This window comes from Chelon labrosus (assembly GCF_963514085.1).
Source record: "Chelon labrosus genome assembly, chromosome: 21".
Taxonomy (NCBI): domain Eukaryota; kingdom Metazoa; phylum Chordata; class Actinopteri; order Mugiliformes; family Mugilidae; genus Chelon; species Chelon labrosus.
The window spans coordinates 2,946,596-2,970,144 of record NC_140354.1 but is presented as its reverse complement, the minus strand read 5'-3'; the positions used below and the strand labels follow the sequence as shown (position 1 = coordinate 2,970,144).

The 23,549-nt window shown below is 40.8% G+C and overlaps 2 protein-coding genes across 3 annotated transcripts; both read left to right on the top strand.

Moving 5' to 3' along the window:
• Positions 1 to 2,128: 2,128 nt before the first annotated feature.
• Positions 2,129 to 11,551, top strand: hsd3b7 (hydroxy-delta-5-steroid dehydrogenase, 3 beta- and steroid delta-isomerase). Its single transcript, XM_084570753.1, has 6 exons — positions 2,129 to 2,316; positions 3,882 to 4,037; positions 6,730 to 6,838; positions 9,182 to 9,281; positions 9,569 to 9,731; positions 10,675 to 11,551. Exons 1-6 carry the CDS (start codon positions 2,157 to 2,159, stop codon positions 11,085 to 11,087), a joined length of 1,101 nt encoding a protein of 366 aa, XP_084426879.1. The 5' UTR covers positions 2,129 to 2,156; the 3' UTR covers positions 11,088 to 11,551.
• Positions 11,552 to 13,025: 1,474 nt separating this feature from the next.
• Positions 13,026 to 23,188, top strand: tbc1d10b (TBC1 domain family, member 10b). 2 transcript variants are annotated; one of them, XM_084570424.1, is made up of 10 exons: positions 13,026 to 13,667; positions 14,718 to 15,722; positions 16,280 to 16,379; positions 16,486 to 16,593; positions 17,120 to 17,226; positions 17,425 to 17,539; positions 18,521 to 18,586; positions 18,674 to 18,863; positions 19,053 to 19,207; positions 19,359 to 23,188. In XM_084570424.1, the coding sequence occupies exons 2-10, from the start codon at positions 14,737 to 14,739 to the stop codon at positions 20,283 to 20,285; spliced, it is 2,754 nt and encodes a 917-aa protein (XP_084426550.1). In that variant the 5' UTR covers positions 13,026 to 13,667; positions 14,718 to 14,736; the 3' UTR covers positions 20,286 to 23,188. The 2 variants fall into 2 exon arrangements, with proteins under 2 accessions (XP_084426550.1, XP_084426551.1); XM_084570425.1 differs by lacking the exon at positions 13,026 to 13,667 and having other exon boundaries at positions 14,597 to 15,722.
• The last annotated feature ends 361 nt before the right edge of the window (positions 23,189 to 23,549 follow it).

The following is a 23,549-nucleotide window of genomic DNA, read 5'->3' as shown; positions in this document are numbered from 1 at the left end:
CCGAAGGGGAGAGGTAAAGCTCACAGAGCAGATGGTGACCTCAGTTGAAAAACCTCCACATCTGGCTGAGAAACACATATTTGCTCTGTGTGACACAACATACCCAGATATACAGGTGCATTTTAACATGGCGCTTTTTTGTACCAGAAATGACAGGATATCATTTGAGAGTAGTGACGTTATACCAACAACTTTGTCTCATTGTTTCAGGGAAGAAGACAATTGTTCATAAAGTGTTTCCTTAGCCTTATTCCCGTAAAACACTCAGACGTTAATGGTTTGACATTGTTTGAATAGTAGTTATGTTGAATTAACGCCGAATGAGCCAGGAGTGGGAAGGTGTCAATGGTTACAGCCTTTTATGATTCTAGAGGGAAATGTATTGTGTTGTATAAACTGCCACATGTCCCTTGTGTCAGACTTTGTTGGATTTTGTTGCTGTTCGATTTGCATTATTGGCAATGCAGAGCACCATATTTGGGCAAAAAGAAGGGTACATGGGATAAAAAGTATAGTTCTGCTTCCGCTTTATCCACTTTGATCTTTTTACCTTTTTTCCAACCTATACATTGATCTGAGATGTTTCAGTCCTTATAGAAATGCCAGAAATTTTGATTGCCTGCCCTTTGCCTGTTTTGCCTGTATAGCACATACTCTCTCAGATGATATGCCTGAAAGCACAACAATCCCTAAAGCATTTGTCCTTGTTGCCATTTTTAATCATATTGTCCTGCTTCCTTTTTCGATGACACACATAAACTGAACTTTGACCAGTTTTCTTCCTGCCTCCTAATGACTGTCGGATTTGTAATGGCCTTGACTGGAAAGTTCAAGGGCTGCAAGTAACCGATAAACCGTAGATTCAAAACAAGTTGTCTGGTAATTTCAATCAACCAGAATCTCCATCTCAAAACGTTGGCTTTGCATGTCTGAACATCTCCGACTCTATGACAATATTTACTATATATAGTACTGTGTATATATGAGTGTTGTTTAGTGAGTTCATCACCATTCTTGTGAACAAGATGTTCTTCAATTTTGGTTCAGACATTCGTTTGAGGGTTGACTGAGTAGAGTTTGGTTGTCAAAGGTCACTTGGAAAGTTCTGAGAATAGCAGGTTAATCAGTCACATGGCACCTTGGCAGCAACAACAACAAAAAAAAGTTGACTGTACTTGCACTCTTCAAATATGCATGCCAAACAGGGCAGCATTAAAGCTCTTTGTACCACACATTCATTAATTTGCACCCTCCACCCTTTCTAAAAGTTTAATGCTTTACTAATGGGCAATAAATGTTAATGCTTTATAGTTATAACTTTTGGGTTGCCAGGTTAGTAAAACGTTGTTGTCTGCATATCTGGGACATTATCTTTTTAGATACAACTTAAATTGCAAATCCTCTGTTGATTTCTTAATGCTTTATTACTGCAGACTTACAGAGTGAGGAATTATTTTTGGATTACCAACGTTTATAACTGTGTTATTACTAGATAGAAATAAATTCTTGACACCTTGGCCACCTTGGTCAGGGCCAACAAAGCCTTCTCTGCTGGCCTAAACGTTATCAAAACCAATGACTTGCATTTTAATATTTTCCCATTAATCTTATTAAATATTTCCCAATATTCTTTTCAGTTTATGTCTGTCTCTCAGCTGCGGTGCTTCCTGCAGTGTAACTTTGCATTAGAGCTTTTAATTCAATCATATTTCAGCCATTATGTGTTGCCGAAGTCAAAGAAATCTGCCTGGGCCTTCACAACTAAAGCTGGATATTGTGAGGAAAGGCCACCTAGTCCTGGAGCTATCTGGCCTGACGCAGCCGGGGAAACTTTCAGGACAGCGAGTATGAGCGCTACACTTGGTTGACAGGCTCCGAGAAGATCTCTAAATTGTTTCTTAAGTTCTGGTGAGTAAAGTGAATTATATTTACATCTTTTGTGTATATTTTGCCATTTTATTGGGTCGACATTGATGCTTCTGCTGGATTTGACGTATGTTGGTGCGGCTGTAGATCACGGGGGGAGGGGCAGCAGTGAGTGAGAGGACTTGGCCCCGCCCCGCCCCGCCCCGCCTGCAGTGACGCCCTCAACTAAGAAACAGCAGACTCAGTCAGCCCCGTCCGCAGTGTGAGTCTGTGCGACACAGTCGTTAAGCATGTCTGAAAATCAACGAGCTCTCGTGTATTTGATCACCGGAGGTTGCGGCTTCCTGGGCAGGCACCTGCTGAGGCTTTTGCTGGAGAAGGAGAACGAGCTGGTGGAGGTCCGGGTGTTCGACAAACACATAGACTCAGATTTGAACGCATTCAGCACAGGTAAGACGAGCAGTGGCGTGACCGATCATCGCGCTTTGCTGTTTATTTTTAAAAGGAGCCACAGGGCTGCTGCAGTGTGTCATTAATCAAGTCAACTCTTATTTATGTTTGGCCAAGTGTCGTTGGTTTTTGACCCATTGCACATTTCGGGAGCTTTTGTTCAACTCGGCAATGTGTTTTTATCGATGATATTTTTATTTTCTATTTTTTTTTGACCTAGCCTATAGATATATATTGTGTTAACACCACGGAAACTGATGATTATACTTGATGATGAAACTTTGCTTGGATCAGTATATTCTTTTGAGTCCATTTTCATCACCTATAATTTTTTGTAAGATGCGGACAACCCCCTTCTAAACAAGTAGCCCTTTCTGTGTAGGTACTGTATTATAGAGTTCCAATGAAGATCAGTTTATTAAGTTCAGGACTGGATATCTTAACTAAAAATAACCGATTGATGAAGGCATGTTTGTTTGATCTTCACCTATAAATATTTGAATGAAACACCAAGAGTGTCGTTTCGCACTGTGTCTCTCCATGGAAAAAGAATCCAAAGGCAAACATTTATTTCCTGTACATCCTGTGTCCTCGACCTTCTTGGGAAGCCACCCCTCAACATTTCCTTTGTCAGGATAAATGATGTTGTCATACTTTGTTGTCATGGTCACCACCTCCAGATAATATCAAAGGTGTATTTAACATGGAATCGGAGATATGATGAAAGCCTCTTCCAGTTAACACAAACTCATCAGTCAACACTGAATAAATTAATCCAGATCTAAACAACTCTTGTTCTTCCTGTTTCCAAGGCACTCATTATGTTGTGTACATAATACAGTAAATTACACTGAAGAGCAGCCCTGTACCCCCATCAGAGGGAGGAATGTGCCAACCACATCCAAAGTAGTTACCCCGCAGGGGCTTTATTCAGCTTTTGTTATTTATTGTCAGATGTGACAGAGGTATGTTCTGTACTGTTTCGGTGCTGTCTGAGCCGCTGGAAGATCAGATCAGCTACAAACAGCAGGAGAGCCAAGTCTCTGTTACGCTCTCTGTAGGGGATCCCAGGCTGAGGAACATGAGACGACTTGGTGTGTCATGTTTCCAGTGTTCATTGGTATTCCCATCTGTAACTGTTAAACATTTAAACAAGAATGCAAATAACCAAAGGAGTGTCTCAATTGCAACAGAATCTTAGACCTGGTGTTCAAAGGTCTAGTCTCTTTCCATGTCATATACGTCTATCAGCATTTCAAGGATCGCACATGGCAGCTTAGATAAACCAGGGGTGGAAGACATTCATAAATGATAACAAGACCCAACATCGTCGCCTCTATGAAAAAATAAACAGTTTGTCTAGTGTGAGGGTAAATTGGGTGTCACAGTATTCATTGTGACTAAAATATGTTTTGCGTCTTGGTAAACAAATGGAAAACAAAGAGTAAGTAAATGCCTTCATATTTTCTTTTGTGTTTATGTGCCCATGTAGGATTCTTAGGAAACCATTCCTATTGCTGTACCACAAGTGTTTTTTGACATGTGTCTTCCTGTTTCTCCCTCAGAGCGGACAAAGGTGGTAGTCATTCAAGGAGACATCACAGACTATAGCAGTGTGTTGGAGGCCTCCCGTGGGGCTGATGTTGTCATCCACACAGCCAGCTTGGTGGATGTTTGGCACAGAATCCCAGAGACCCTCATCTATTCTGTCAACGTCACAGGTGAGGCATAGGGAGTGGTGTTCCCAGGGTTACAAGGAAGTAGAATGACAGGAAACATCAGTGGGTTTTTTTTTTTTTATTATGAAAGCTTTGATGCTGGGAACCAACAAAGAGGAAATCGACGCCACGGTTTTACATAGTTTCCAAAGGCGTTACATAAATATAATCTCAAAAATTGTGGCGTTGGCCACAGGAAACGGAGACATTCATATTAATTTAATGAAAATAGGAGTTACAAGGGGTTTCTTCTTGACACCTGGATGAACGACAAGTTTTGCAGTGGCATTCTCCAAGTGTAACAGTTAATTTAAAGGTCTAACACTGATTTCTCTTTCATCAAATCTAAAACACACTAATGTGGTTCCTAATGGTCTGTATAAATTTGATTGGTGAGTTCAAGTGTCACATTATGCTATAAATGGTATGAGAGATGCTTAATCTAAGAAAACTAATTTTGCTGTGAAAAAGTCAAAGAACTGTAGAATGACCTTTAAACAGCCCAGATATAGACCAGGCGTTTCTTATTGTGCCTGCAAAGTTCCCTCCCTTTTTCGGGAAATGGCATGAAAAGTGCTGCTATTCACTGTGGGTGGAAGTGTTGCAGAGTACAGATAATTGTATGCAGATTAAATCTTGTTAAAGCTAGTGACAGAGTGAGACACTGTAAACCTATTTTTGTAGGCGTTTGAGACAGCATGCGCATGGCAGTGTGGTTGTGTGGTTTTTAGAGAGAGGCAGCCTTCGTGTGTCTTTCTCAACAATCTCTGTGTCAGTCACATAAAATAAAGCCTCACAAAGTAGTAAGTCAACTGCCTTAAAAGCATGACATTACCAGATGCCATGCGCCGCTCATGTCAAATGAGCTGTGCACAAATCGGGCTCTAGAGGACGAACCGTTGCATTAGTTGCAGACTGTTTGCAGCTGCGGCAGAATAATGCACATTTGGTGTTGTTTCAGGAAGTATTTACATCAGCAAGTTTGTGAATGCAACATAGACTCAAAAAAAGAAAAACTAAAGCTAATATGATCAGCCGACTCAGGGGAATAAACTATATTGACCTCTGGGTACACAATCCTTGTGTGTCATTGTTGGCCTTGGTACTTTTGCAGTAATTGTTGCGTGTAAGAAAAACAAAATATATCTTCAGCCTTATCCATTAAAACATGTGTCCAGGAGGTACTGCAGCTGAAGTACTGCACCTCTGGCTGTGAGATTAAAAGAATCCTGTTGACGTATGTTTTGCACGAGGCTAAAAACACATTTTGAAATGGTTGGAATTTCATTTAACCTAGTTAAACTGAGGACATTTGTGCTCAGGGCTTCTGGTGAGACTCCCAAGTAAATATCTGGAAGTGATCAGCAGCAATTTACCAGTCAAAAGATGCTTTTGTTATCTGTAAGCTGAGTCTGCTGTGAGCTGTCAAGATGATGTCAACATTTTGAAGTGCCAGAGCATGAATAAATTCACGCAGAGTGATGTCAACTACTGTGACACAATGGAGGGAGTAATTTGACTCTGACGTTTTTGGGCGATCAACAAGGGTGGTTCGATCTTGTTTTATCCAGTTACGAAATATTACAAGTATTTTGTATTATATTTCCCTGTGTTGTTCCCAGAGGGTTTTTTTTTGTCTGCATCACATTTTTCAAGTTGCTGGTAATTTCCCCAGGTTCTCAGACAAAAATCTCAGTCTTTTTCAAATTACAGATCAGAGGTGCTGGGATGTTAATTGATGGATTGTATGGTATTAAGAAGTTTTAAATGATATACATGGATCAGTATGCAGACTCTGACCCCATATCCCAGCAGGGGAACCACATGTGGAACAAATTCTAAGAATGATTTTTATGTTCCAAAAAGTCCCTCCAGTCAGCCTTTATGCACAAGATCATGAACTTAGAACCTGTTGTTAATAACACCTGTGCTTTTCACGATGAGATAAAAGGCTTGGTGTCCTTAAGTCCTACATACATCTTGATTTTATTTATTTATTTGTACTCAGCGGCTAATTACTTTTGGAAGTTGCGGTCTGCTGTGTGGCTCATATATCATCTGTTTTTCCGGATAGCAAGTTAAAGCATGAGCCATGGATTATCGTTCTTGCAACAGATTTCAGCATACACGCTTATCAGAGCTTCTTTTCATCTTCTGCCAGAAAGGACTGTCAACAAACTGTGTCCTCTTCTCCCTACCGAAGGTCAAAAACACATTTAATAAAGGAAACTGAAAGGACCTGGAAAAAGTATTAAATACCAGAATGCGAGGTCTTATTTCTTCCACTCTGTTGTGGTCATATTTCTTTCCACTGCTCATTCACTGTTGATAACAGAGGGAAGCTTTTTGTGGAGAGAGAAAAACACAGTTTCCCCTCAGCCAGACAGAACACATATGGATGCCATTCCTCTTTTAAATTCATTACAAGTTGCATCTGTCCTTGTGTAGACAGCTGTAACGTCAAGATCACTGTCTTCTTGACAATGCTATTGTATTTTTTTTCCATTTTTTCTCTTTAATCTAGTTTACGAGGTTATCTCCAGTTTTGCCCATCTTGAATGAAATCCAAATGTGTCAAAGTCAGCCATGTTACTTTGGAAGAGAGGCTTGCTGCTTTCCTAGTAAAGTTCAGTCTAATCTATCCAAACAGCACTTATAAATAATGGTAGTTAAATGATGTTTTCTCACCTCGCAGGAACCGAGAATGTCATCAACGCCTGTGTGGAGTGCGGCATCGAGTGCCTGGTTTACACCAGCAGCATGGAAGTCATCGGTCCCAACATCGATGGGGACCCCTTTAAGAGGTGAAGCTAAAAATGTCCAATTCTGTTTACTTGTTTCTGAGCTATGTACAGTTTTAACTGACTTTAAGCTGACCGGGTGACTCAGTGTGCAACTCCAATTGTTTTTCTCACCAAACCACATGGTAGTAATTTAGACGCCCATTTTGAGAAATGCTTTGGCTCCTTTAGTTTATGTTCTGTGATTGCTGTCTTGCCTCCTTTTGCTCTTCTTCTTTAGAATGTGCCATTGTGTAAAACGTAAGGCCTGCATCGAAAAGATATGATCAGCTGGAGTAAAAAGTTCATAGTACACAAAACATTCTGTACCTTGTGATCTAATCAAGAAGCATTTATGCAGGTTTTTTTTCTTCAAAAACAACAAAAGCCATTGGCTGCGTTCAGACTCACTCCGTATCTTTTCCATCCAATGTTCTGTATGACATTGTGTAGTTAGCGATATTGTGAGGTGCGTGTTATGTAAGTTGCTGCAGTCATACAGCTAGCGACAAGTCTGCAGGTTTGACTGGAAACCTGCTTCACCAGTAGTCATTATGACATTATGTAAAAACAGGATCAGTAATTAATGTGATGGCAGGCTCACCTTTATTGATTCAAATCATTCAAGGATTAAATCTCAACAAAGAGAATCAACACATGCGTACAACGATAAGACAAATTTATAGCAATAAAAACAGAATACATGGAAGAATAGAGACATATGCACCCATTTGTGAGAATACTGTTAATGTGCAACATTTATATATAAACTAAATATAAATATAAATATATATATGCGATTAAAATTGTAAATAAACAAAGACAATATGGTAATCATGAAGACAATTTGTTGCACAGCAGTTATACTCATTTGTGAGTGTTAATTTTCTGTTAATTCATTTCAGTTTTATTTATATAGCATCAATAACAATACAAATTGTCTTATGAAGCTTTACAACCTGTTCTGAAACTCAGCCCGAAACCCCACAGAGCAAGCCTGAAGCCAACGGTGGCAAGGAAAAACTCCCTTTTCACGGGAAGAAACCTTGAGCAGAACCCAGCTCATAGGGAGAGACCCATCTGTCTAAGACCAGCCGGGTACAGACAGAAAAGAGAGTAGAGAGCATGCCTCAACTAGAATGCCTTGCCACCGTCGCCGTCAGGCTTGCTCTGGGGGTTTCAGGCCGGGTTTGAGACCGGATGTTGTAAAGCGCCTTGAGACAACCTGTATTGTTATTGACGCTGTATAAATAAAACTGAATTGAATTGAATTGAATTGAATGTTTTTTTTTTAATAATAGCTTAATATTTTTGGTGTGTATTCCTGAAACCACAACTGTGCAAGATAAAAACAGAGATTACCAACCATGAGATTACTAACCATGAGCTCACTCACCGGTGATGTGCGTCAGAGCCAGGTGGTTGTTTTTTTGAGTAAAGGTATAATACAGGTTTCAGTAGTACATACACAGACTCTTCACGATTATGTGTGGGTTGAAGTTTTTGTGTCGTGGATGACACTGTGTTCACTGTTTTTACCTTAACCTTTACCCTATTTTTTTGTTCTTTGACGTCTCTTTTCTGCTTTGTCAGTTTGCTACATAGAAATGTATCTGAAATCAACTACAGCTGTGGACTGTATAAAACTATTTTTCCCCACATTTTTTATCTGGATTTTCGAATACCATTACATGAAAAAACAGCACATAAATTGTTAGTGAGTGCAGAATACAATATGAAGGTTTTTATCTATTAACAAGTGCAGTAAGACAAAGAAAAACTAAATCAGTACGAGGGACAGCACAGGAACATCTGCATATATGACTGGTTTCCTGTTGTTTTCTTCTGATATGAAAATCAGTATGCACAGCTGTAAGTTACATTCTGAAGTATTAAGTTGGTTAAAACATATTTGAACAATATGGTATAATCCACCTTAAAGAAGACAAACTACCAGCGCCTGTCTGCCAGGTGGAATGACTGTTCCAGACGGCGTTTGCACTTGTATAGCTACAGCTGTACCTTAGAATACTTTTTGTAATTCTGTCTCTGTTGACATCATACGATTAAGTAACAATGTAAGAATGAACCTTTGTCTGCTCTTGTTGAGGAGACTGCTGTGCAAGCACTACAACTTCAGACACGTTATGATGAAAACATCAAAAAGTATGCACGGAAACGTGGTATCAGGATGTGCTTTTTGTCACGTCTCCTTTACAACACTCTCCATTTTGCTCTTTCTTTCTGTGCAAGTCCATGTTTGGCCTTGTTTAGTACATTCCTCTGATATGTGTGGAGGTCAAGAAAACACTTTCTGTTTACTTGTTCCTGAACTCCTCCCTGAATGTTTGACTTATCTGTCTACAGGGGCAATGAAGACACACCTTACCATGTGAAACACACTATGGCCTATCCAAGGAGCAAGTCAAAGGCAGAGAAACTTGTGCTTGAAGCAAATGGAACCAAGGTATGCCATATTTTAGTATATCATTTTAAGATTCGGCAACACAGTGTTGAAGCTATAAAGATATTTGTTTGTGCTGCCATATGTTTGGTTGGAATCCAGGCTTGTAAAAACATTTCTTGTGCAACTGTGCCACAGAATTGCAGTTCATTTCCTTTGTGGCCTGCTGTGGTGTCATTCCTGCTGTTTACAATTCAGATCCACTGAATCTTTCCTTTGACCCATATTGTATGTGTGTGTGTATTTGTTTGTTGGTCTGATTCACAACACTGATGTTGTTTCTTGTCCAGGTAAAGGGTGGAAAGACTTTGTTCACATGCTCACTGAGGCCGACAGGGATCTATGGTGAGGGGCACCAGCTAATTAAAGACTTCTACAAAATGGCTGTTCAAAGAGGAGGCCTGATTATCGGGGGCATCCCAGATCACGTTGAACACGGGCGAGTTTATGCAGGTAAATGTGGCGCTTTTGTGAGTCCTACACACAGATTTAAATGAGAGCAGTTTTTGAATGTTGCGTGAGATTCCCACTTCTGTTCTATGTTTAACTCTGAGAGCAAAGGCGAGTAAAGCTAATGAGCAAAAATAGAAACTAGGCACAATGACATGTTCAAACCAGGACCAAAAGCAGAAGTGCGAATGTGCCACTTCCTCCACATTTTACAGAAAGTTTGGAAGTGTCTCAGCTGATAAAATGAAAAAGACTCAAAGTAGAGATATAAATATATTTGCTTATATTACTTGGTTGTTGATCTGCCAAAATCTATTTATACAGTCCTTTGAACGCAGTTAATACTTTCACTATATGATGAAAACATGCATTATTGATCAGCCCCAAAATATCAACAAGAGCTTCCTGATTAATCACAGTATCAGATGATGCTTATGTGAAAACAAATGATTAAGTATAACCAGTGACTATCACATGTTGTGTAATGATTTACAGTTGATTATTTAAACTATTTTGTAATAGAACACTGTAAATAGATATTCAGTCAAGCGATGCATGCGTGTCAGGTGACGTTAATGATGATCACAGTGGAACGTGGATAGAGTTGTGTGAGTAACTGCGCATTAACTCAAGCACTATGCTCTTGCTGATGTATTGGCAATTTTTATTCTATATGGTTATAATGGTTATAAATCAATATAGTTGGATGAACATTATTATTCTAATATAATATCATTATGTCTCTCGGCCTTATGCAGTACTTGTAACTCTTCCGTTTCTAATAACAAATGTTCTTGTTTGTAAGTTTTTAAAAGAAAAGCTTTTAAAAAGGCCCTTAAGTGATTTGAGAGCTCAGTTTCTTTTTCCGTTCTTCAGGCTGGACACACTTTACTGTTTAAGTATCTGTACTACAATCTGGTATTCACCCACTTATTTGTGTTTCTAGGCAACGTGGCCTGGATGCATGTACTAGCCGCCCGAGCCTTGAGAGGGCACCCGCAGACAGTTGGAGGGGAATCCTTCTTCTGCTACGATGACTCACCCTATAAAAGCTACGAGGATTTCAACATGATGCTGCTCTCCGCATTTAACTTCCGAAAGGTCCGCATGCCTGCAGTGGTGCTTTGGTTCCTAGCCATGGTTAATGACTTGCTCCGCTGGATACTGAGCCCTATATACAACTACACACCGCTGCTGAACCGTTACACCTTGGCTGTGGCTAGTACCACCTTCACAGTGGGCACAGACAAAGCCCAGCGTTATTTCCAGTACCGGCCCCTGTATAACTGGGCTCAGTGTCTAGCGCGTACACAGAAGTGGATCGAAACATTCCCTGTAGATGACCCCAAGGACTCTTAATGTGACTTCAACCTCTACAATATATATCAAAGGCTGCTGTGTAAGCCTTATGTTAGTTAATAAAGCAATAAGCAAGCAAGCTGTATGTACTGTGTAACCTGAGTGAGTTATACAGACTAGCAATATCATGATGTTTTGAGATGGTGCTGTTTAAAACATGACACTTTCTAACACAGTGATTTAGTATGTATGAGCTTTATTCCAAAGCCGCCAACAGTAATAATTACAGTTACTGCCACATTTGCTATGTATGTGCAATACACTTGTCAAGTCTTTATAGCAAAGTTTTTAAGAAGTATTTTTACACCAGAAATTGTACAACATCAGGACAAAGATTGTGACAAATGTAAACTCAATTTACAGGCATTCACTATTATATCTCAGTAATATATATATATATATATGAATATCATTTCAATAATTAAATCTTGTTTAATTTTATTGTAATTTGTAATAAAGATTGTTTAATTTATTCTACATTGCCTTTCTCGTGACTTTGCACGCGATATTACATTACAGGGAGTGGCACAACTCTCGTGTTTTTACTTCCATAACAGTTAACAGTAACAGAAAACATAACATAATGTTATATGTTTTGTTATGATGTGCAGTCATAATGACAGTTTGTGCTGCCTAGAGATCTGGCTCATAAATTTTAATTTTGTTGCCAACTCCACATGGTAACCAGATTCTCTGGCGTCTGGATCTCCATGGCAACAGGGAAATTTGTTTACACAGACCGTAATGGGGTGAGGCCCTCACTTGTGGAAACTTGTCATCACACTATAAGAACCAGCTGTACAGCATTGATTTGTATGACTAAGACTAGGTAAATGGGAGTTCCTTTGCAGAATACTTGTTCCAGCATGCCTGGGTGTCCCCCATTTCTGTGGTTTTCCATAGCAACAACCATTTCCATTCCACAACTCACTGACATGTCTGCTTGGAGAAAAATGAAAGACTGAAATAAATGACTCACAGTCGCCTAACAACAGCAACAATCACTGATGATTTTTGAATAACTAAAACCAAACAAAAGCCAATTTGAAGATGTGAGAATATCTGTGGATTCGACATTATTACTACCATGTCTGCTCACACATACCTCCACCTTAACACTGGTGAACATGTATATAAGGGATATATGTGTAACCGGTGTAATTCTTCTGCGTTGTGTTTTTATTTTTGAGGAGGGAGGAGACCATGGCACTGCTCTTTCAATTGTCTTTATTATCTGACGACAAAGATCAAACAAAACAATAAATGATCCGCTTGACCTCCCTCAAGCGAGCCCCTAAAATGTGGACATAACACGGACACATTGTATTAACCCGTGAAATGAGGCCCAATAAAACACAGACGAGAATGGAAAGAGGGTGCACACCTTTCCCACAGAGCATAAAGGCAAGAGAGAGTTAGCGGGACAGGGCACTTTATAGAAACATGGGGTTTCCCAAAAAAAGGACCCAGGGAACACACGCTAATTGAGGTTCCGTCTGAGGAGGAGTAGCTCACAATCATCAGGTATGTAAACAAAAAACATACATTTTGTATAATTATATAATCATATGCATAACCCTTGTTACATATGGGCTGGATTAACAATACAATATGACAGAAAGCATGCCTCAGTGTGATTCCAAACACACACTGTGTGCGTCTCCAAGAGCTTTAAAACGGTTGTAATTAATGCGGATTGCGCCATCTAGTGTTTTAGAATGATATACCAATAAAGGGAAGCACTTTGAAGTGGCAGAAATTTCTTCGACGATTTTATTCATCTACACTCCAATGACCTTTTTGACACGTGAAATCGCTTTAGTTTTTTTCTTGTTTTGCAGAATTTTACTTCTCTGCAACTACGTGAACAAGCTCATTAGTAAAATAAGATAAAATAATTCTTTATAATAATCCTTTAATTTATCTCACTGCATTTCATACACATAAGACGCAGAGATGGACATTTGTGACTGAAGTAGTATTAAACTACAAAAAACGGGGACAAATGTAAAGAAGCAACTAAAAGTGACACATTTAGAAAATTTCTGTTGTTGAAGGGAGGCTCCTGTACGTGTGCGTGCCCGACAACATCGACGAGAGCACGCACGTAGCTGTCAGTAGGAAATGCTGGCTGTTCTCGATGGATGCACCCCTATTGCTGTGCTCTGATAAATTAATCACAGGACGTCCTTTTGTTTCAGAATGAAAAGCTGTTACTTAGGGGGTTGCCAGAATAAAATCAAAATCGTTGAAGTGAGTCCGAATGTCTAACCGAGTTAACGTTCGGCTTGCTAGCTAGGCTAACAGAAACAGAACACCCTCGGCGCTAATGCTAATAGTTATATTAGGCTAAAATAGGCTAAGTTAGCTAGCTATTAACTTAGCTAGCTAGCTCGCGGATTGCAGGACGTTTGCTCTTCCAACTGCTACCCCGTTCAGCGCTTCCTGCACCGGTCTCGCTTTTTTCTTGTTTTCACCAAACGGAGGAAGTTGTGGAACCGGAGCTGTGGCGGGGGAACGTGCCGTCAAGAAACCCCTGGCTCTCCAGGCGGACGGATCTTAGTGACACGCCGGTCGTGGGTGAGTTTAACAGCGGAGTGGAAGTTGTAGTTGACCGGGTTTATCGGGATGGACAAGGCCGTGGACGCTGCTCGGCCAGGCCTGGCAGGCAGTAAGGGTGTTGACTATTAGCTGTTAGTAAACCATTACCATTGTGCACTGAATCGGGAAGTTGGGTCGCTTCGAGCGAGGCCTCTAGAGAGGATATGACAACAAAGTGACTGGTGTTATTAGCTGTTAGCATGTAAACGATAGCTGTCTGAAATAACCACTACAGACATAACGCTGCTTCATCAGCAAAACATTGGATCACCATGGTTGACCGATTGCTTTGTTGATAAAATCAAATGCCAGTGCCCTGGTACCTCTGTATGGGAACCGGATAACTGTTAGATGCAGATTTGTTAACGGCGCTGCGTTAACAGATAAGCGCTCTGGCTTTTACGTCAATAAAGTAAATAAGTAGTAAAATGAGAATAAAGATGTTATTGTTATTAGTTGCTGTAGATGTTTCTGAACAAAGCCTTTCTGAATTACACATATTATTCATATTTTACTGTACGATATAGTCTTCTGCAGTAAAAGAGGAAATATAAATTGGGACCTCTATCGCTGTAAGTAGCTTTGTTGTTATTTGCAAAATCAGTATATCAGAACACCAGACTTGTTTTTACAAGTCTTCAAGGGGTTTCCTATTTGTAAGAATTGCAATTTGAGGTGTGGGTATTTGCTCCATGAATCCTAAATTTCCATAATTTCAAAGTATAGTTCACTTCTTTTGTTGCTTCTCCTATCCAATTCTCTGACCTATTTTAAGAAGAGGAACTCTGCGCTTATACTCCCACAGAAGTATGTTTTTCATTCACACCCTGCTCATATTTTGTGTGCAGTATAGACCTTTCAAGTTGAGAGTTGACTTGTTTCTGAGACTGTAAGTGTATTGATAGTTTATTATCTGAACAAATCATGTATGATAGCTGCAGATTGTGTTTGTTACCACAGTTGTGACTGAATGGATAGTTGTTCCTCTGCAGGACTAAACTCAACTTTTTTTGTCTTTTGTTTGTGAAGGGGAGATCAAAGTGAAACCATGGCTGAACTCTCCACCTTATCTCCATCACCACCTGCATTGGTTGATCCTCATACAGCTCCAGCCATCACTCCATCTTCAACATCGCTCCCTGCCCCCAACAGTCCTGCTCCAGAGTCTGCCAGGGAGACGCCCACACCCAAGTCTTCCCTTTACAACGACAAAGCTTTGACTGGATATACTCCTGCTGCACTGTCAGGGCGTTCATCCTTGACTCCTCATTCACCCTCAAGTCCTCCCAAACTTACTGCTGAGACCATCCCATCACTGGTGCATGAGGCTGCTTCACAAAGAGAAGAATCAGCAGGGAGCGATAATGCGACTACACCTCATGTTATTAAGCAGGAGACAATGACCAGTGATCCAGCTGCTGTGGAGCTTTTGAATACTGAAATGGTGACCCCAGCACTGGCAAGCGAGCCATCAGCTCCAGGCGAATTGCCACAGGCGTCCCCGTCCCCCGATCTCAATCCTGGTCCTAATCTGTACCCAAATGTTCATGTCACTCATAACCCAACTCCTGTCCTGGATGATGGTCAGCTTACAATGGGCCAATATCAGGCATTTGCAGATTCCAGTCCCACACCTGCTCCTTCAGCATCATCAACAGCTGAAGAGGAGAAACCCCAGCCGCTCCAACAAGCACAAAAACCACAATGTGAACCTCCTCTTCTAACTTCAAAGCCTGACACTCCCGGTGAAGCCAGGAAGGAAGACCTGCCCACTACCCCCACCAGAGCTGAACACCCCAGTCCTACTGTCCCACTGATCCACGAGCCTGTTTTCCCCCTACCCAAGCCCCGGCCGGCCCCCGACACCCTCAGCTATCTGGAATCAGCCAGCCTCATGTCAGGAACATTGGAATCTCTGTCTGGGCTGGGAGAGGATGGAAGCTCTGTGGGCTCAGACTCCGAGATCAATGGCTTGACTGTCAGACGCACTGATAAATATGGCTTCCTAGGTGGGAATCAGTACAGTGATAGCGGGTAAGTAGTAGGACATTCATTTTAATTATCACTCACTCCAGCTACTGTGCAGACCATGTTCAAAAATTTTTTATATGTTCAACAACCGGGTTTTGATATTCTCAATTTCAGCCTCTCTGTCTTGCCTTTCTCTCCTCTGCTGCTCTTAACATATTTATCCATACTTTATCTCCCCTTGGTCTGACTCAGATAATGCTGAGAGCGCTTTTGTGACTCAATATGTACTGATTCTCTGTCTCTGTGGTATCGCCCATCACACCCATTTGCTTTCTTCCTCTCTTTTTTTTGTCAGTTCTGCATCTGCTTTTTCTGAAAAGCTAATTGCTTTGCCACTGTTGAATAATTAAAACTTTATTGATTTACCATTGTTAGTGGAGAGCACTCTGATCCTTGTTAGGAATGTTGTTCAACTGTGCTATTCAGTGTAATGTGCAAATAAATGTTATAGTGAATGTGAGGTAACTCATTTGTGTCATTAGTTTAGTGTCTTGAATAGCAATAGAGAACTTCCTCATTCTGTCTGCGATGAAGTCATTTTATTTTATCCATCATTGCAGTGATAAGGATGTTCGAGTTGAAGTTGCCAGACAGAGGGAGATGAAATGGATTGATATGTTCAACAACTGGGATAAGTGGATCAAACATCGCTTCCAGAAGGTGAGCCACCACCCCTACAAATGGATTTACGCATGACTAAACATGAACATTGTAATCGAGTGGCAGTGTCTTTAGCCAATACCCTTTGTGTCTGTTTGTGTTACAGGTGAAGCTGCGCTGTAGGAAGGGGGTTCCATCTTCTCTCAGAGCCAAAGCCTGGCAGCTGCTGTCTAACAGCCAAGAGCTTCTAGATGCCAACCCTGGGAAATTTGCGGTATGACTGTTGCCATACAATAACAGTGTTGTCACCAAACCTCAAAAATATCTTACATGTCTTACTTTTTAGATTCTCACAGTCTTCTATTGTACTTACTGTAAAAGAAAAGAGAAAAAGGTGGTTGATGGGTGTTGATTTTATATTTAAATTCTTCGTATCCTCTTTCAACTTCTGTATTTCTCTCTGTCCACAAAGTTGGTTAAAGTTTATTTGAGAAAACTTAAGGACAGTGAATATGCTACACTGTTTTGGTTGAGCTTAAAGTGGAGACCATTGTAAAGAGTATCTGTGCCTGAATAGGGCAATTTCAGCTGCAGGGGTGCTAAATGTGCGCAAGCGCAGACCTGTTGAGCTGTAAGCTTCTTATGTGGACCAGTAATCCTGGCCCTGCTTCTCTGTCCATACTGCTGGGTATACTGCCAGACCCACCTGTGACTTACTAATGTTCTTGTTGTATGTATTTTCTTCTACTCTTGTTATATATAAACAGTGAATGTAGCTAAAGTTGTGTCTTTCACCACAGGAGCTGGAGAGAGAGCAGGGAGAGGCTAAATGGTTGGATATTATTGAGAAGGATCTCCACAGGCAGTTCCCTTTTCATGAGATGTTTGCTGCCCGTGGTGGCCATGGGTAAAATAACACATACACTGTGTGTTTTATACAAACATGTATCATTGAAAAGAACACTCTGCACCAATGTGACATTATCTCTCAGTAAAAATACTTGATTACCATGTTTTAGAGGTGTTTGTCTGGATTAGTTTATACACTCCATACACCAAAATTTCCCTTTTTGGCCGCTTGATAATTTTCATGCTTTGCCTGCAGGCAACAAGATTTGTACCGAATCCTGAAGGCCTACACTGTCTACCGGCCTGATGAGGGCTACTGCCAGGCCCAGGCTCCAGTGGCTGCAGTGCTGCTCATGCATATGCCTGCTGAGGTGAGAGTTGGAGCCACTGGGCAACCACCAATACCTGACCATAAAATGTCTCCACCATGCCCAAAGACACATGACACAAGACTCATTCATTCATTCATTCATCTTCTGTACCCGCTTATTCCTGTTAAGGGTCGCGGGGATGACACAAGACTGTGCTATAGTTTTCAACTCCCACTGTATGATTAAAATAAATTACCACCTTGATTACAAACCAATGGGCACACATGAGGACGCTGTGTTGCATGTTACAACCTTAATTTTTTATATAGTGTGTGCACACATTGTTTGCTTAGAAGTCATGGGTGTTTTGTTCCGGGCTATTTTTGTTTATCTTGCTTCGTATGACACATTAATCAAGAGACTGGGCAGAGTGGGAAATGAAACAAAATGGATACTTTATTTGGTTATTATTTGACCCAGCTTTCGGCCTATATTAAAAAAGGGCTGCAGAACGCGTACTGAATATTCACTGGCAAAACTATAAGATAAAAGAGTCAACGGTGACTTCAGTGCTCTCACAGCTTAGAAACCACATGGGCTGAACTTTTTAAAGCAGGACAACCACACAGACCTACCTAATATGTATTTTGTCTTTCAGAGTTTACTCGCTTCCATAAATAAATAGATGTATGCTGTGTGCAGATATGACTGTCAAAGCTGTGTTGTGTAAATCTTATTATCTAGTGTAAAGGCTTCATGGCAAACTGTCTTTATTTACTGGAAGCTGCTGCAACCGTTTAAATTGCAGGTCTGTTTAACAGAAGGACAGGAATGGCATGTGTACAGTTATCTTTCACTGCATCACAAATGCACATAAAACGAAATGCAAAAAGATTAAATGACAATTCAATTTATTTTATTTTTAAAGATTTTCTGTAACAAAAGTGGGTATTGGTAGCTCAGTTGTGTTTCAATCTAGCACATTACAGTAATACTTGAACCTTATTTGCATAACTGTTGTAATTTGTTTATGTTCCACAGCAAGCGTTTTGGTGCCTGGTCCAGATATGTGAGAAGTATCTCCCTGGTTACTACAGTGCTGGGCTGGTCAGTGAAAGAATAAGCTCTTGGTCTGTCTTTGTCTTGTTCTGTCTGTGGTCTCAGTGTTACTGACTTGTCATTTCTGTCTTTTAGGAAGCGATTCAGCTGGATGGCGAGATCTTCTTCTCTCTGCTGCGGCGTACATGTCCGATGGCGTACCGTCACCTTAAGAAGTTTAAGATCGACCCAATTCTCTACATGACCGAGTGGTTTATGTGTATCTTCTCACGAACTTTACCATGGTCCTGTGTCCTGCGTGTATGGGACATGTTCTTCTGTGAAGGTATTATTCAAATGTGCATGGTTCATGGCCTGCTGCATTTACCTCTAGCTGGTGATAAATAATATACTTTAGATTATATATAAATAGGATTTTTGCCTAGAAAAGTACGTTGGCTGCTGCCTAGGTTTGGCAGACTTATGTGTGTGATTTAGTTTTCTCATAAACCTAACTGATTGTCACTGGTTCTAGGAGTGAAGATAGTGTTTCGTGTGGGCTTGGTGTTACTGAAACAGATGCTTGGCTCTGTGGATAAACTTCGCGAACTGCAGGGCATGTATGAGACCATGGAGCGTCTTAGGAACATCTCACCTGACCTTATCAGAGAGGACATATTAGTACAGGAGGTGAGTGTGAGTGTGTTTCTGAGCTTAACACGCCAGCAAAACATGCTTCTGTTTTTACTCAGAGACACGAGTTATGAGTCACTTAGTCCTGAAGTGCCTGGTCTAGTATTCTTCACTTCCTCTGTCTGTCTAATCCTTGTCTGATTGTCAGATCATTACACTCCCAGTGACTGAGGCGCTCATAGAGAGGGAATGCAGCACCCAGGTGAGGAAGTGGAGGGAGTCCAGAGGGGAGCTTACACACCAGCCTGGCCGTCGTCTCCATGGTACAAGAGCCATCTTTGAGTACAAACGCCGTGCTGCCTCCATCAGCTCTGGTGGCAGCTTCTCTTTCCTGGGAAGTGCTGTCCCACCACCAGGACCCCTCAGGGCCTCTTCTAGCCTCCTCTCACTCCCTGGCTTCCGCAAGTCTAAGGCTCCATTCTACTCCCACACTAAAAAGGGCTCCTTCTCAGGGGCATCAGGAATGGAGAGCATGTCACCTTATTCTCCACCTGCTGTAACATCGAGTCCAAGCCATGGCCCCAGCCATAAGCCACCTATTCCTCCAGGAGCTGGTCAGAGAGCACCAGCACCTCATGGTCAGAGCCCCTTAGTCGGGAATGCAGCTGGCTCTTCCCCTGAGATTGCTCAAGCTTCAGAGGGCACCTCAGCACAGGGCCCACAAGCTTCTTCAGCCCCAAAGCAAAGCACACCACCACCCAGCACTCTGTCCCCATCTCCTAAGATTGTCTCTGAGCAAATTACTCCTACTATCCCCTCTCCTACTGCAAACAATTCCCCTCTTCTGCCATGTCCAGATTCAAAAAAAGATGTGGCGTCATCAGCTGGTGCCGCAACTGGAGAGGAAGAAGGAAAAAAGAAGAAGAAAAGCAAAGAAGACAAGAAGAAAGAAAAGGAAGATGAGAAGAAAAAAATGAAGGAAAAGAAGGAAAAGGAGAAGGCCGAAAAAGAGAGGTTCAGGAAAGAGAAAGAGAGGCTCGATAAAGAGAAGAAGAAAGGGGGCAAGAAAAAGGATAAAGGGGGAGGAGAAGTGGAGGACAAAAATGGAGCCGCAGCAGGGAAAGATTCGGCCTAGTTTTCCAGCCCGTCACCCGGGATAATGAAAGGGGAGACTGAACATGAAGGAGGTCAGGGGAACAAAAGACCCCCAGAAACTGAAAGAGTAACTAATGTAAAAAATGGAATGGCTTCCTTTAGAATGCATCATTTTCAAGACTTAATTTAGTCCAAGGACTATGGTGGAGAAAACTGGATCATGGTTTTAAAAGCACCTCGGGCGGGATTTTTGCCTTTCGCTCAATGCTTTTGTTTTCATTTTTATTAAGATGGGACAAACTGGATTGCGGGCTGGTAATCTGAATATTATTTCTGAAGATTACAGTCTCTTTTTTTTTTTTAATTCTTTTTTTCAAATTTTTATTATTTTAATTAGGTTGATGGCAGTGGTTGGAGAAACAATAACTCAAGGGGTTATTGAACTGAACGTTTGAAGAAGTAGTTACGGTGCCATAGAGTAAGTAAAAGTCTACCGTTAAAGATTGCAGGATCCCGTTACCACTTCATATGCCCCGTCAGTTGTAATGTATGAACAGGTTATCTGGATGTCCAGGGAAGAAGGAAAAAAAAAACCTCTTGGAAGTCATCTCAAACGCAGGCACTGAAGAAATGCTAATAATGTTGCTGAGGATGTATTTATTGTCGTATTAAATGTTGTGAGTGTGTGCCTTAGTAGTATAGTGAAACGTGGTCGTGTTCTATGTGGCCTCCTTGTTTTCAGTCTCTCTCTGCCTGCTTTTATTTCTCTCAAGTCAAACCATTTCCTGTGGTTCTTCCCAAATCTTTACTCTTTTCTCTCGTTGGAGTAGATATGATGGGGAAAACTGGTAAAAAATAGGGAGAAAATTAAAAGTACAACCAGACACAGGCCCCATGTAGTGGTGGCAGATGTTTCATGTTTTTTTAGTATTTTTTCTCTTCTGACAAACTCACACAAGGGTAGCAAGGATTTTTACTTGAGGCTTTAGCTTTTTTTTTGCGAAAAGCAGGTGCAACATTATCAATAAACTTCTTGTGTGAAAACAAACAGTATCTGTGCACAAGTCCTGCAGACCAAATGTCCTTCTGTACAATTAGTATTATATTGAACAAAATTGCGAGTGCATTCTATCCAGCCAAATTTCAGTATGGTTAAGAACTTAAGTTGATTAGCCCCTTAGAATGTGATTTCAAGTAACTTAGATGAATGAAGGATGTTTTTTTGCACGTGTTTTTTTTTTCGCGCGAAGCACCGCTTAACTTGACCGCTCTGTTACTGTGGTGACATAGAAAACGAGAGTCTGGGCAGACAGGTTTCAGTTTGAAATCTTTGCCTTGAGGACCTATAGGAAGCCACTTGTCTGGAGGTGCCAGGTGTGCCAATGTAGCATTAACCTCTGATCTTTGACCTTTGGGCTCTGATGTATTTATGTACAAAGTGGTTAATTTAATCAAATATAGTATATTATGAATTATTATTATTATTATTATTTTTGATCTGACTATTTTTCTATGTGAGTAAGAGACACCTGGTTGACTGGAATGATGGCCGACTACACGGTGTAGTTACAGAAGGGTCATTCAAAGTGATTTTGATCTGTATTTTCTTTGCACGTTAAGTCCTCTGCTTTTACACAACAAACTCAATGCATGTCTTTTGCTATTGTTTACTGTCAATGTTGGTTTGGTTAAATTAGTTCACGAATCTCCAGTTTACTGAAGTGCAGTATTAAATAGACGTGAGTGAAAGAAGTGGGCCTAAGAGAGAACAAACTTTGAGATGAACGATTCAGACAGAATATTTGGGAGTGGAAATTCTCTGTACTGTATAATATACTGAGAGGTCATTTTTGAGCTTTGGATAGTTCTTGAATTGAAGATCTTAAGTGCATCTGTCTCAAAAGGTTGTGTTGTAACATTCATAAGGACTTATGGACTAACTTCCTAATCTATTTACACTCAGTGTTCTGTACTGTAACATATTTATGCATTCATTAAATGGCACTGAACTCCATCAGTATACGATGAATAGTGCCAGGTTGTTAGTGTAAAACCATTTGATGGCAAGAAAAAAATACATTGATGCTCTTTAACCGTACTGTTTCATAGATGATTAGAGGGACTTTCGTGTAATTGTAGCCAACATGTCCTCCATTGTTTCTCCACTTATTTGAGGTCTTTACATGGCTGTCATATAAATATATAAATATTACACACACACTCCATCCCTCTTCTGTTTTGACGCCAGTGCATTGTAGGCACAGATTTATGTAGTGTTAGTGTGGATAACCTGAACACGTCTATGCAAATGTTACTCCATCATGACTGTTGATGTGTGTGGTGACAGCAGCACTGATTTCACCACTGATCAGAAAGACCTGAGTGGTGTTATGTAAAGATGAATCCTGTTCTTCAGTTGGTGTTTTTCTTAGCACACTGTCAGGCCCATGTTTATGAGCAATACGTCCTCAGAGCTCATGTCTTGAAGATCGTGTCGTTTCTGCTCGTTCAGAGGGCTGGAGTTGCTGTCATGGTCAAATGACACTAGCTGTAGGGTCAGCATAACGCTCTGCAATATTCAGGACAAACGAAGAAAACAAATTTCTGTCAGGTCCTTTGTGCATTTCCGCATTGATCCTGAAGTCGTTCTTGATAACATTGGATTGGGAATGACTCCACTGATGCAAATATTTAAAAAAACAAAACAACAAAAAAAAAGTGTGTTTCTGCTGTTTTTCTCCCCATGCCGTTACATCTGTTGTGTCTTTACGTTTACAAGTCACTCTCTGATGAAAGTGAAATAAATACATAGCTAATTGAATTCATTCCTTCAGATCTACAACTGATGTATTTATAATTAATGATGATAATGACATTTGTGATGAGTAATAAACCATAATATATTAAATCATCATGCTGTTTTTGTCTTCCTTGATGTGGAAGATGTCCTGTTTGGCTGGGCTGTTTGATCAAAAGACAACTTATCATATGTTTGGAAATATTGAGAATTTAGGCCTATAGACACATAATCATTTATTTTTAATTAGGAGAAATCAGCTGAACCCTTGGGCTGACTGGGCCTTTCTGTGTGGAGTTTGCATGTTCTCCCTGTCTCTCCGTAGGTTCTTGCCAAGTACTCCATCCAAAGACATGCTAGTTAGGTTCATTGGTGATTCTAGATTGTCTGTAGGTGTGCATGTGAGTGTGAATGGTTGTCTGTCTCTCTGTGTTAGCCCTGTGATAGACTGGCAACCTGTCCAGGGTGTACCCCGCCTCTCGCCCAATGACAGCTGGGACAGGCTCC

Excerpts from the sequence above, each read along its gene's own strand:
- hsd3b7 (XM_084570753.1), top strand. The coding sequence starts at position 2,157 with ATGTCTGAAAATCAACGAGCTCTCGTGTATTTGATCACCGGAGGTTGC. Across the intron at positions 6,839-9,181 it reads GATGGGGACCCCTTTAAGAG|GGGCAATGAAGACACACCTT; the intron begins GTGAAGCTAAAA and ends ATCTGTCTACAG. Across the intron at positions 9,732-10,674 it reads ACACGGGCGAGTTTATGCAG|GCAACGTGGCCTGGATGCAT; the intron begins GTAAATGTGGCG and ends TTGTGTTTCTAG.
- tbc1d10b (XM_084570424.1), top strand. The coding sequence starts at position 14,737 with ATGGCTGAACTCTCCACCTTATCTCCATCACCACCTGCATTGGTTGAT. Across the intron at positions 18,587-18,673 it reads GTTACTACAGTGCTGGGCTG|GAAGCGATTCAGCTGGATGG; the intron begins GTCAGTGAAAGA and ends TCTGTCTTTTAG. Across the intron at positions 18,864-19,052 it reads GGACATGTTCTTCTGTGAAG|GAGTGAAGATAGTGTTTCGT; the intron begins GTATTATTCAAA and ends CACTGGTTCTAG.